The 13734-nt window shown below is 39.3% G+C and overlaps 3 protein-coding genes across 3 annotated transcripts; 1 reads left to right on the top strand and 2 right to left on the bottom strand.

Annotated features, from left to right (window-relative positions):
* Positions 1-667: 667 nt before the first annotated feature.
* CCM_02472 (alpha-1,2-mannosyltransferase alg11) lies at positions 668-2506 on the top strand (the record flags this gene model as incomplete). The annotated part of the gene is made up of 4 exons (XM_006667624.1): positions 668-1023; positions 1083-1218; positions 1276-2269; positions 2331-2506. The coding sequence occupies 4 exons, from the start codon at positions 668-670 to the stop codon at positions 2504-2506; spliced, it is 1662 nt and encodes a 553-aa protein (XP_006667687.1).
* A 235-nt stretch (positions 2507-2741) lies between these two features.
* CCM_02473 (Gamma-glutamyltranspeptidase) lies at positions 2742-4974 on the bottom strand (the record flags this gene model as incomplete). Its single annotated transcript, XM_006667625.1, has 8 exons — positions 2742-3213; positions 3276-3831; positions 3883-3938; positions 3995-4043; positions 4096-4194; positions 4256-4316; positions 4386-4649; positions 4705-4974. 8 exons carry the CDS (start codon positions 4972-4974, stop codon positions 2742-2744), a joined length of 1827 nt encoding a protein of 608 aa, XP_006667688.1.
* A 611-nt stretch (positions 4975-5585) lies between these two features.
* Positions 5586-6765, bottom strand: CCM_02474 (uncharacterized protein; the record flags this gene model as incomplete). The annotated part of the gene is made up of 2 exons (XM_006667626.1): positions 5586-6385; positions 6453-6765. The coding sequence occupies 2 exons, from the start codon at positions 6763-6765 to the stop codon at positions 5586-5588; spliced, it is 1113 nt and encodes a 370-aa protein (XP_006667689.1).
* Positions 6766-13734: the final 6969 nt, after the last annotated feature.

A 13734-nucleotide genomic window follows, 5' to 3' on the forward strand; every position in this document is an offset into this window, starting at 1 on the left:
TGACTCGGCTGGTCGGAAGGCAGGCGATGATGAGAAGACGGATGATGTTGAAAAGCGGGTTGGTTGGTTTTTGGTAAGGCGTTTAGAATTCAAATGGCGCCACAGTACAGCACGCGCCTCAGCCACAAGCGCGCCTCAGGCGTCCAAGGTACTGTCGAATCAGCGATGCAGTCGATGCATCGTGCAGCTTTGGGTGGCAGTCCGCACGCAGCTTTCCAACGGTTGCTGGCTACATTCGCGGATGGCCTGGAGAAGAATTCTGCGTTTTTATCTTCTTCTCTAGCTGATGAGATGTAAACAATTAATTTGTACAAAAGCTGTAAAACCACGTACCTATGTACCTATTCATGCCTGCTGGCCATTATTAACTGCGCTTGTGGGGCTCATAACGTTGATGTGAACCGTGTCCAAGTTTCTAGTTAGCTATGGACAGCTGTGTCATGCACGCCACTATTTCGTTTGTCTCCAGCTAGACCTTGGCTCTCCCTAGCCATTTCCCATTCTCTTTTCTCTCTCCTCTCCTCCGCCGCGGACGTAAACGATCTTGGTGCTCGCACGTACGGATTTACGAATTTAATATTCCAGACCATCCGACCCCCATCGCAAGCCCGCCCCCGCGCCTCCTTCACCATATGCGACAAACTGTACAATCAGCACGAGCAATAACATGCCTTCCCGCGGCCGCGCGCCCGCCTCGGGGTGGACCATTGTCGTGACGAGCGTCCTTCTTAGCATGGTGCCCTTTATCCTGTTCCTCGGCACGCCTGTCGTCTGGCGCCTGCTCGGCCGCGCCGCTGGCTTCTTGTTCCGCAAGAAGACCGAGGGGCGGCGGGCGGTGCTCGTGGCGGCCATGGACGAGGAGAATGAGAAGTATAGGCACAAGCACGCGGGTAGCAAAAGTAGCAGCTCTGGCGACGAGTGGGAAAAGGTGGCGGGCGGCGGCGCCGCAGATGCCGTGGCGGAGAAGCTCAAGGACAAGACGAGAGACTGGGACGGCATCATTGGCTTCTTCCACCCGTTTTGGTAGGCCGAGGTTCTTTGCGTCTGTGTTGAGGAAGGGCAACGCGACTAACATGGGATAGCAATGCTGGCGGTGGCGGCGAGCGAGTCCTCTGGGCCGCCATCCGCGCGACTCAGCTCCGTTGGCCCAAAGCCAAGTGCGTCGTGTACACCGGCGACCACGAAGTCACCAAGGCCGACATTATTGCCCGTGTCAAGGTGCGACACTCAGCGAAGCTCTCTACCCCTTTAACCCCCCCGCTAACATTATCTCAGAGGCGATTCAACATTGAGTTGCACGCGCCCACGGTGCAGTTCCTCTACCTCAGCAAGCGGCACTGGGTCCTCGCCGCGCGCTGGCCGCACTTTACCCTCGCCGGGCAGTCCCTCGGCTCGCTCCTCCTTGGCCTCGACGCCTTTTCCCTGCTCGTCCCCGACGTGCTTATCGACACCATGGGCTTTGCGTTTGTCCTCGGCCTGAGCAAGCTGCTGTTCCCGCGCGTGCCTACGGCTGCGTACGTGCACTACCCGACCATCTCCACCGACATGCTCGACGCGCTCGACCCGTCCTCGCCGCTCGGCGCGCGCGGCGTCAATGGCGGCCAGGGCCACGGTCTGCGCGGCTTCGCCAAGAAGATCTACTGGCAACTGTTTGCGCGCGTCTACTGCTGGTTCGGCGGCGCCTCGGTCGACGTCGTCATGACCAACTCGACCTGGACCCAGGCGCACGTGCAGTCCCTTTGGGGCCCGTACCGCAGAGCCAAGGACGCCAAGAACCCGACGACGGCCGTGTTCCCACCCGTCGCGGTCGAGGAGCTCGAGGCCGCCGTCGACGTGTCGGCGATGAGCGAGGCGACGGTGCGCCAAGACATCATCCTGTATATCGCCCAGTTTCGCCCGGAAAAGGACCACCGCCTGATTGTGCAGTCGTACTATGAGTTTCTCAAGCTCGGCGGCAAGTCCGCAGAGACGTCGAAGCTCGTGCTCGTGGGTAGCGTCCGCGACGACGCCGATGCCAAGCGCGTGTACGAGCTGCGCCTCATGTGCAACGAGCTCGGCATCAAGGACCGCGTTGAGTTCCACGTCGACGCCTCGTGGCCCGAGATCCTCGAGTGGCTGCGCAAAGCCTCTATTGGCGTCAATGGCATGTGGAACGAGCACTTTGGCATCGGCGTCGTCGAGTACCAGGCCGCCGGCCTTATCTCCGTCGTCCACGATAGCGGCGGGCCCAAGCTGGACATTGTCGTCCCTATGGACGGCTTGCCCAGTGGTACGTTACTAATCTAAAAACTTGGTTCCAGACATAACTCTAATTCCTTTTGCTATTGTAGGATTTCATGCTACCACGTCGAAAGAGTTCGCCGAGAGCTACCGCCGCGTCTTTGAGATTTCGGACAAGGTACCGACCAGGCTGCGCGCGCGCAAGTCGGCCAAGCGCTTCACAGAGGCCGAGTTTGCGAGGAAGTGGATAGACCAAATGGAGCGCCTCATTGCCATGGCGCGGTAAACTATTACTCACACGCATTACACAACGATGGATTAGGCATATATCATGGCTTTTGTGGTATAGATTTCGCGATACCCCCCCTTTTTTACGCTGCATTTTGTAAAAAGGTAGAACATTCTATTTGCGCCTTACTATATATATCTAATGCACATATTTGCTCAGACATGCGTTTATAGATTTAAATTTATTCACCCGCCCCGTCAAAGAATGTGGCACAATCGCACACGACTTGGGACTAGATGCTATACCCAGCGCTGTTGGCCTGCCGCGGCTCGCCCACCGCCTCAAACGACCCGTCCTCGCGCCTCCGAATCGCCTGCACCGCGCTCTGCCCCGGCTTGACGACGAACACGTCATGGCCCCTCGCGCGCATCGCCTGTTCCGTGCCCTCCAGGTCCGGGAAGAGAGTCTCGAGCGTGAGGCGGTTGGGCACGAGCTGGTCGTGCACGCGGCCGACGCGGAGGGCCTCGCGCAGCGTCATGCCGTGCTCGACGACGTGCCAGAGGCACTGCGCCGTGGCCGTGGTGATGCGAGAGCCGCCGGCGGCGCCAATGACGGCGTAGAGGGTGCCGTTGGGGTGCGTGGCGATGAGCGGCGTCATGGAGGAGAGCGGCCGCTTGCGGGGCTGGATGTAGTTGGCGCGCGAGGGGGCGAAGCCGAACTCGTTGCTGATGCCGGGGATGGAAAAGTCATTCATCTCGTCGTTGCTGTTGTGAGTTCGTTAGCCGGTTGCTGCTTTTGGTAGGACGGTGGGAAAAGGATGCTGTACAGGATGATGCCCGACTTGGGCTCCATGATTTGTGCGCCAAAGTAAATGTTAATGGTCGTCGTTAGGGACACGGCCATGCCAGAGCCGTCGGCCGCCGAAATGTGCGAGGTGCCGTGACTCTCCGGCAGCGCCGCAACGTCCTCCTCGCGCGGAAAGTACTCTCTCGGGTGCCTCGTCTTGTCGTCGCGGATGCCCTGGTAGATGCGATCCACCGTCGCGTCCGAGAGAAAGTCGCGCTCGTACGCCAGGACGTCGCGCTCCTCGACAAACTCGGGGTCGCCGAGGTTCGCGCGGTACGCAAAGGCGAAGCGCTGCGCCTCGGCGAGTCGGTGGACCGTCACGTTGCGATCGTCGCGCCAGCCGGACGCGGGGAAGCGCTCAAGCACGCGCAGCATCTGCAGGGCGACGGCGCCGCTGGCGGGCGACGACATGCCGTGCACGTCGAGCCCGCGGTAGCGGACGGCCTGGACGGGCCGGTCGGTGATGGTGTAGGACGCGAGGTCGGCAACGGTGAGGGTGCCGTTGCGCGACTGCACAAAGCTGGCGAGGTTCTCGGCTGGGAAAAGTGTTAGTTAGGAGGAGCGTGTGGGAGGCGTGGATTCCGTACCGATCTCGCCGTAGTAAAAGGCCTTGGAGCCCTCGTTGGCGATTCTCTCAAGAGTGCTGCGATAGTAAGCGACATGTCGTGCGTGCTGCGCGCGTGGTGGTAAGACACGTACCTGGCAAGGTTCTTGCGAGTCATAACCTCTCCCTTCCTCAGCAGACGCCCTATTATATAATTAGCGAGTCTGCAATCATATGTCTGCCAGCATTGACGTACCCTTCGGGGCAAACTCGGCTGCAAAGATGGGGTCATCCAGCAGGTACGTCTTGCCATTCTTGATTGTGGCATTCATCTTGTCCACCATATCATCGGATACTGGGACCGGATTTAGTTAGGGCAAGCAACACACGGGTTTGTGACTTGCTCGCCGACGCACCTCTGAAGCCATTTCTTGCTACACGAATGGCGCCCTGCATAATATCCCGCCACTCGAGGACCTGCGCACACTGTCAGTCATGGGACGGCCATTTCAACTCAATCGCTACATCTCTACAACAGACACATACCCCGTATTTCTGATGAATATACTCGAGGCCGAGCACCTCGCCCGGCACGCCGACGGCCAGGCCACCCGCGATGCTCAGCCGCTCGTCTTCGCCGTACATGTCCTCGTACGCGGCCGCGGGCGCCGTCTCGCGGAAATCCACCGCCTCATAGTTTCCCTTGGCGTCGCGCACCAGCGCGAAGCCGCCACCGCCAATACCCGAGTGGTACATGCCGACGACGCCGACGCAAAACGTGGTGCCGACAATGGCATCGACGGCGTTGCCCTAGTGGCTGGATTAGCGGCAGATTGAGAGATGATAGAGGTTCAAAAAGACGTACACCGGCGGCGAGAATGTCCCGGCCAATGGCGCTACATTCGCTCGCTTCGCAGGCGACGGCGCCGCGGATGCCAGATGTCTCGGGCGAGAAGATGACTTCTGGGACCGCGTAAGCGCGGGCAACGGCGGCGCTGCCCAGGCTCAGCGCGAGCAGCCTCGCGACATGCATGTGTGTTTCTAGAAATAATAACACTGTATCAGCGCTGTGGATTAATTCGACGGCTCGCGGTGCAGCTGACGTGATGGCCAGTTTCGGGGCGCACTCACTCATTGGGCACGGGCGCTATCTTCGCTGAACGACCGGTGTCGGAGGCGGCTGCAAATCGTCGAACCCGGCAGCTACTGCATGGGATTTCAACAGGTACAGGAACCAGGGAAAACACACAAGGCGCATAGCAACCAAAGAAAGATACAGGATTTAGAGTTATTAATTATTCAAAAAAAGCAAACATATTTATTTAGTAATATAATATAAACTATCTAAGCTAACTTTAAATTAGCTTATACTTATATATATTAAAAATATATATATTTATAGTAATTTAAAGTTATTTAATTTTTTTTATTTTTTTTATTTTTTTTATTTTTTTATTTTTTTTTATTTTTTTATTTTTTTTATTCTTTCTATTATTCTTATCTTTCTTATCTTTCTTATCTTTCCTATCTTTCTTATCCTTTTCCTTTTTTTCTCTTTCTTATTCTTCTTATTCTTTCTATCTTTTTTTTTCTTTTTATATAAATATAATAATATTTATAGATATATACTAGCTATTATTAATAAATAATCCTTCTATATAGTTTATTATTAGGAGTGTTATATACTTATAGTTAAGGCACTTGTTATTATAGTCTATTACTAAATGTACCTCGACGATAATTATCCTAAGTTCCGTTATGTAAACTATCGTCGCTCGATAAAGAATCTTCTTGCGAGCTCCAACTTTCGCCAGCCGAGGACCAAGCGTCAGCATCAACATCGCGGACTTTCCGTTTTCTCGGGCTGACACTCCGACTTCGTGCAGGCACCTCCAAGGATCGAAGTTTGACAGTTTCGCATCCGCCTTTGTCCGCAATAAAGACTAAGGCTTCGTATTCAGCTGATCCCTTGAAGAATGGGAATATAGAGTCGCAAAATATTGACCAAGCCAGACGCGCGTGAAGAAACTCAACAGATATATCGGTTATAGGTTGTAATGTTCGTGTATGGTAGTTAGGGATGAGCTGCTCATCGCTACCTGGGTCAAGAACGCGAAGCTCGAGGCTTGTGCTATCTTCATCCTGGGATGGTACAATCGTGTAGTGGCGGTGATCGAAATGATAATGCTGATCCCTTGTCAAGGTTATAAGGTTTTTCCGGTCCTCTGTTGGCTTAGAACTAGACGATGTAGTGCAGTATCTTGCTTGTGTTAGACCAGGCAAAACAATTCTAACTCGGGTGGCAAACCTGTTCATGCCGTTGGAGAGAAACCATTTCTCCTCAGAGTACGGCACAAGGTGTGCAACCTCAAGCGCGGTTGCCCAAGCCGTTACACGGCATGTGCCATCCCTCACCAAAGCCGCCACCTTTCCATTGACGCGTATTGGGGCAGTAAGATTAGGTATCTGAACATTGTCCCAGAAGCTTGGCAGATCACCATGGGGAAAACGGTAGTGTTGAAAAGACAGAGTAACGGGGTATTTGTCTGAGGGGTTCATGTTTAGTAGCACATATTACGGCTGGGAAGCGGTCGCCAAGAAGTCGCTACTTACAACTGCTGTCGTGCGTAGACAGCAGATAGTAATATGTGCTGTCTAGCAATATGTCATTCGCTTGCCGTTCAATCCTCAAAAAGGTTCCATCCGCATTTTTTGTGGCCAAGTAGCCAGTCGTCCAACTGTTGCCTGTCAGAATGCCACAGACGGTGAGGGCAAATTGATGGTCGAGACCATGGCTTTCGCCGTCTATTGCAGCCAGCCGTAGCAATGGCAGCTCAGTATCAGGGTATGCTGGATGTCGTATAGAAGTAAGACGTATCGGTGTGGCATCAGCCAGAGGCGGCGCGAATGGGGGGAGTGAAGGCATTGGTCATGAATGGCAGAAAACACTAATATAATGTTGCTGATTTGAAGAGTGAGGTTGGTGTTGGGTGTCAGAACAGGTACCTAACTTGGGGCCTAAGATATCTACCGAACCTCCACATATAATTATCAAATAAAAAAGTAGGTTACTATAGCTTAATGCTAATACTATAACACCTACTAATTTTTAGTATATTCTATAAGGTTAATATCCTAAGAATAGTAAAATACTTATATTTATACTTATAATTTTATAATAATTATATTTAATTATAAAAAATAGGAAAATTATAAAAAAGATTTTATAAGCTTTTATAGTAATTATTAATAAGTATATTTTAGCTTCTTTTTTAGCTAAAACTTATTTAAATTAGTTTTAAATATATTTATTTTAAGAAGAAAGTATTCTATTTATAGCTACTTATTCTTACTTTATATACTATCTTAACTCCTAATTAATAAGATAATAATAATATATTAACTTAGTAATAATATAATAACTTAGTAATAGTATATTTAACTTAGTAGTAGTAAGTAGTAGTAGGTAGTAAGGGCTAGATAGTATTTATTTGCTTGCTATATATATTACTATAGAAAAGCCGGCTTTAGCGTTTAGGCACTATACTAGCCACCCTAATAGTTACTAGCTACTTAAAAAATCGACAATTATCTATTTAGGTTCGGCAAATATTTTAGGCCCTGACTTGGACATATATATAAACAATTCGTGGTCGGAGGATTGTTCTTCCGTCTTCCGTGCGGCCTTGCCGTTTGGTCTCCGGGATAACCATGTTGCGCCAGCGGGCGCTGCAGCGGATGCAGTTGGCTAAGTGCAGCGGATATTCGGTAAGATATACTATACGCAGAGGCGTATAGTGGATAGATTTATACTATATATAGCTATATATAGCGGCTAGTTACACTATATAGCGTATATATATAGTAGTTATACTATATAATAGTATATAAAGAAGTCTTAGTACCTATAGCCTTAATATAAGGTACTATAGGGGCTACTATAGTAAGTAACTAAGCTAATAAAACTAGACTACTATAAAGGTATTATTACCTTCTATAGGTAAGTAAAGTAACTACCTATAAGCTATTAACTACTAATATATATAACTACTAATTATTCTTTTATTCTTATAATTTCCTAGTAGTACCTAAGGTACTACCTATTTATATATTTAATTATTACCTTTCCTTTCTATAGTTTATTTAGTTAGTTAATTAAGAATTATTATTATATAACTATTCTTATAGAATACCTTTATAAGTACTCTATACCTATAATCTTATAACTATTACCTACTTAGGATAGTAATCTTAATACTAATTAGTAATTACCTTTACCTTAATTATAGATTTCTAATAGAATACCTATTCCCTTTATACCTTTATAGCCTTATAACCTTCTAGAACTATCTATTTTATTAATTATAATATCTAGTATAACTATTAGAAAGCCTAGTATACTACCTAGTATACCTAGTAACTTAACTAATAAAAAACCTTTAATTAAGTCTTTAGTATAATTTTATATAACTACTTTTAAAATCTTAAGCTACCTATTAGCTATAATTCCTAATAAAGTACTTAAAAGCCTTACCTATTTTACCTATCTTCTTCTAACTAACTAGAAATTATTCTAACTATACTCTTTTACTTAGAGTATTAAAGAAGCTATTAACCTTAATTAATAAACTACTATAGTAATTATTTTCTATACCCTTATATATAATACTTACTATAAATAATTTAGTAGTTACTTTTAAGAATACCTTTATAAGGATTTTACCTACTAGATTAAAGTTAATTAGAAAATAGTTAATAAAGAAGTCCTTTATAAGTTTAAAGACTATCTTAATAATACTAAAGTTACTCTATATACTAGTAAAGGATAGTAGATTATTAAAACTATCTAGAAGACTATTTTTAGTAAATATATTAGCTATAAAAATAATTACCTTTTTTTTTCTTTAAAAGAAGGACCCCCTTTAATATAGCCTAATTAGCTTTTAGTAAAACTATTTACTATTAAATTAAAATCTATAAAGAAACTACTATTTAGTTCCCTCTTAGTTAATAATATTAAGACCAATAGGGTATATATAGGGTAAGAGGTAAAGTTATTATATTATATAACTTCTATCTAGTTATATAGTATAGGTAAGTGCTAGATATACTAGGTAATAGGAGATTATTCTTCTAACTTTAGAGCTACCTATTATTACTCTTACTTAATCTATATTAACTAAGAAAAATAACTAGAAATAACTATAAAGAATAAAATAATAACTATAAAGAATAAAATAATAACTATAAGGAATAAAATAATAACTATAAGGAAAAGTAGTAACTACTATAGCTATTATAATATACTATAATAGTAGCCTAATTCTCCTACTTACTAATAGGTATAATAGTACCTATTAGTATACCTAAGTTACCTTTTTCTTTTAAGTATAAGGTAGTTTATAGTTATACTAGGTATAAGATAGCTTATAGTTATATTAGGTATAAGGTAGCTTACTACTATATAGGGGGCCTTATTACTATATAGGGGGCTTTATAACTACTATATTTTCTACTTTTTACTTATAAGGTAATTTAACTTAAAAACCTATATAAATAAATTTTATAGAAAATAAAAGTTATATTATAAACTATATTTAGTAAGGGCACCTTATCCTAAAGGCTATAGAATATATAAAGGACTACTAGCTAAGGCGTACTAGACGCTATACTAATGCTAAGTATGCTATAGTAGCGCTATACTAATACTATACTAGTACTAAGTATACTATACTAGTACTATACTAGTACTAAGTATACTAATTAACTATAATAGTCTTAAAAGTAATAGAATAATAATAGACTTATAAAGGCTTAGGCTTTTATAAGATTATAGCTATAAGGAAGCCTTAGTAGCTATAAAATCTATAAAGCCTTATAACTTATAGCTATAGGAAGCTTACTATAATACCTTTAGAGGGTAATACTCTAAAGGCTTAGTACTAGTTAGCCTATAATAGTCCTAAAAGTAATAAAATAGTAGTAAGCTATAGGGAAGCTTTAGTAGCTATAAGACCTATAAAGCCTTATAACTTATAACTATAGAAGGCTTACTATAATACCTTTAAAGGGTAATACCCTAGAGGCTTAATACTAGTTAGCCTATAATAGTCCTAGAAGTAAGGAGATAGTAGTAGATAGAGAGCTTACTAGCCTTTAGAGGGTAATACCCTAAAGGCTAGTGCTAATAAAGGTGTTAATAGAGAGCTAGCTAGCCTTTAATAAGTAATACCTTAAAAGCTAGTACTAATAAAGGTATTAATAAAGAGCTAGCTAGCCTTTAAAGGGTAATACCCTAGAGGCTAATACTAATAAAGAGCTAGCTAGCCTTTAGTAAGTAATACCTTAAAGGCTAGTACTAATAGTGCTAATAAAGAGCCTACTATAGTGCCTATAGAGGGTAATACCTTAAAGGTATAGAGCTAATTAACTATAATACTTATAGAATAGCTCTAGTAGGTAATACCCTAAAGACTAAAGGCTTTAAAAGTATAATACTTTTAGAATAGACCCCTAGAAAATTATAGCTTAGAAGGTACTTAGTATAGTCCTAGGTAGTACCTATACTTATAAAAGGCTAGCTTTAATAGTAGCTTAATTATAATATTAATAGTATTCTTAATATTTAGAATTTAACTAAAGCTTAACTAGTATAGTATATTCTTATTATATAACTAGTAGTATTAAATATCTATATACTTTATATAGGGGTATTCTTAGATACTAGAAGCTTAGGTAATAGTACTAGAATTATTAGCCTAGATAGTAGTCTTAGTATAGGTAGGCTTTTCCTTAAGGGTTTTTATAATAATATAGTAAAGCTACTAAATCTAGATAGCTTCCTAGGCTATATTATACTAAGAGATATTATAAGGGTTGGGTTGGATTAGGTAGAAAAGTAGGGAAGGAAAAAGGTAGGTTATATTGCTTATTAAGACTAAAGCTTATCCCCTTTTTTCTTCTAGGAAATATCCCCCTTATTTTATAATAACTAAAAGGAGGATAACCTATCCTTTTAATTAGAGTTTAAATACTATTTAAATACTAATTAAAACTTATATAAGTTAGTCTTATTCCTATAGGTTTACTTAGGGTCTTAATTTAGGCTTAACTTATATATAGGTCTTACTAATCTTATAACTAATTCTTCCTTAGGCTAACTCTAGATACCCCTTTACTTTATAGCTAATTAGTTATCTTATATAATTTATACTTACTATAGATCTTTAGCTACTATATATTTAATACTAGTAATACTAACTTTACTAATAGTATATAGTCCCTTAATTACTAGGGTTCTTTATAATTATAGGTACTAAATTAGGTTTAATTTAGATTATATATATTAAGGTATTATAATTACCTCCCCTTTTAAGAAGTGCTTCTCTAGGTACTATATTTTAGCCTCTATATTATTCTTTACTATTATAAATAGGATATATACCTAGGTAATAGGTTATTTTATAAACATAGTATAGTCAATTTATATAGATATTATAGTTATTAGTTAGTAACTACTAGCTAGTAAATAATTAATAGAATAATATAAAAGTCCTTTAATTTACTTTTAAAATAGGTTCCTTTATATTATCCTCCTATAACTTTCTATTTATATCTTTTCTTAGCCTTATATTCTTTAGATTATTATATTAACTTTTTATAATAAGTAGACTTATAATAAGGTATTCCTAGATTAGGCTACCTCTTTAGTTATTATTATTAAATAGTAATAGTACTTATTTATCCCTTTTAATCTCTTAATAAGCCTTTATTAAACCTTATAAAGCCTTTATATTAAAACTATAACTATACTAACTACTCTATCTAGCTAAATAGTATATTAACCTATATTCCCTTTACCTCTAGGTTATATTAATACTATAGCTACTTCTCTAGTATAGGTATTTCCTTTATTACCTAGTCTTATACTACTTTAATTTAAAGATCTTATAAACTACCTTAGCTAGTTAGATACTAATTAATAAAGCCTATATCCTTAGTTTTATACCTAGATTATAGTTTAATCCCTATTTAACTTAGCTTTATAAATCTTACTAATACCTTATTTTTTTAGCCTAATAACTTTACTAATATACTATAGGTATATTTTATATAAGAATATCCTAGCTCTTAGTCTATACTACTAACCTTAAGCCTAGCCTTTAGAATAAGTATAGCTTAGGTAGTAGCTTACTAGCTTAAATAGGATAAAAAGGTATTTTAGCTTTAAAATAAGGCTATATATATTAAAAAGTAAAATAATATTATTAAATCCTTTACCTTCCTTATATATACCTTTAGAATAGGCTATATTTTATATTCTAGTATCTAAGAAGGCTATTATTACTAAGGTACTTAAGGCTCTACCTTAACTTATAGTTAAGCTATTAGTTATTCTAGCCTAAATATCTTTTTATAGGCCTTAGTACTTAAGCCTTTATTAACTTATCCTATTATTCCTTCTAGTAAAGGAGATTTTATAGTTATTAAACTATATTAAATCTTCTTTAATAATTATAACTTTATTTAGTACTTATAGCTATTATATTCTATTACTTTTATTACTCTTATTATTAAGATTAAGGATTTAAATATAAATACTAAATAAGATATTATTAAAGATAATAATAATAATAATAGTAATTATATTAATACCTATAACTAATCTTTTAAGGAAAAATAAGTAGATAATATAGATAAAGAGGGTAGTACCTTTAATTCCCTTAATAAGATAATTAATATTACTTACTATACTTATATAATTAATACTTTCTATATATATTATATTCTTTACTTCTTTATAGCTTATTAATATAAACTTAAATTAGAATCCCTTTCTATATAATACTTTTTTATAAGATACTTTTAGTCTTTAGTAGAAATATCTTAGTATATATACTATTATAAGATATATATTAGTTATTAACCTATATATTAATAGTTTAATACTTAAATCTATTTTATAACTAATATTTTCTTTTTCTAATAAAATCCCTATAGTATACTAACTAATTATACCTAGTTTATCTATTTTTTAGACCTTAGCTAGTTTTAATATAAAGTAAGAAATAATAATAATAAATATATCCTTTATTAAGAGGTATATTAAGATCTAGCTTAACTTAGCTTTAATTTAGCCTTAACTTTTAATATAATTAAGAATTAGTATAATTCTACTTATAATTTAACTATAACTAAGAAGTTCTTATAGGTATATATTCTTTTCTTATTTATAGTCTTTTTAGACTTATAACTAACTTCTTTCTTTTTTTAGGTAGGATTCCTATATTAAATATAATAATCTAATAGATATATATAATATAATTATAGTTTAGATTAATAGTAAGATCCCTTTATTAGGATTAACCCTAATAGATAATAGCTATAATCCTTAGCTTAATACTAAGGTATCTTTTTAAACCTAATACTTATATATCTTATCCTATTCTTTTCCTTTATAAGCTATAGAATTTAAAGTAAGTATACTTAGTATTTATAATATTCCCTTATAATAAGTAGGATATAATTTAAGACTTCTATCTATTCTTTTTTTTTTTTTTATTATTTTATTATATAACTAATACTATTTTATAAGAGTTCTTTATCCTTTTAGTAGTTATTAATATAACCTTTTCTTTAGATATCCTCTTCCTCTAGGTATATTCTTAAGACTATTTTAGGTCTTATATTCTTTAATACTTACCTATATATTAACTATATTTTCTTTTTATACCTATTTATTATATTTAGTAGGCTATCTTTTCTATTTAACTAGGAATAATTAGATTTTTCCTTACTTATAGCTATCTATAATATTCTCTACTTCCTACTTATCTTTAAGATCTTTAAAGTTTAATATTAGTAGTAATTTAGTATTACCCCCTTTCTAGGGCTT

The sequence above is a fragment of the Cordyceps militaris genome (assembly GCF_000225605.1).
Source record: "Cordyceps militaris CM01 unplaced genomic scaffold CCM_S00002, whole genome shotgun sequence".
Classification (NCBI taxonomy): domain Eukaryota; kingdom Fungi; phylum Ascomycota; class Sordariomycetes; order Hypocreales; family Cordycipitaceae; genus Cordyceps; species Cordyceps militaris.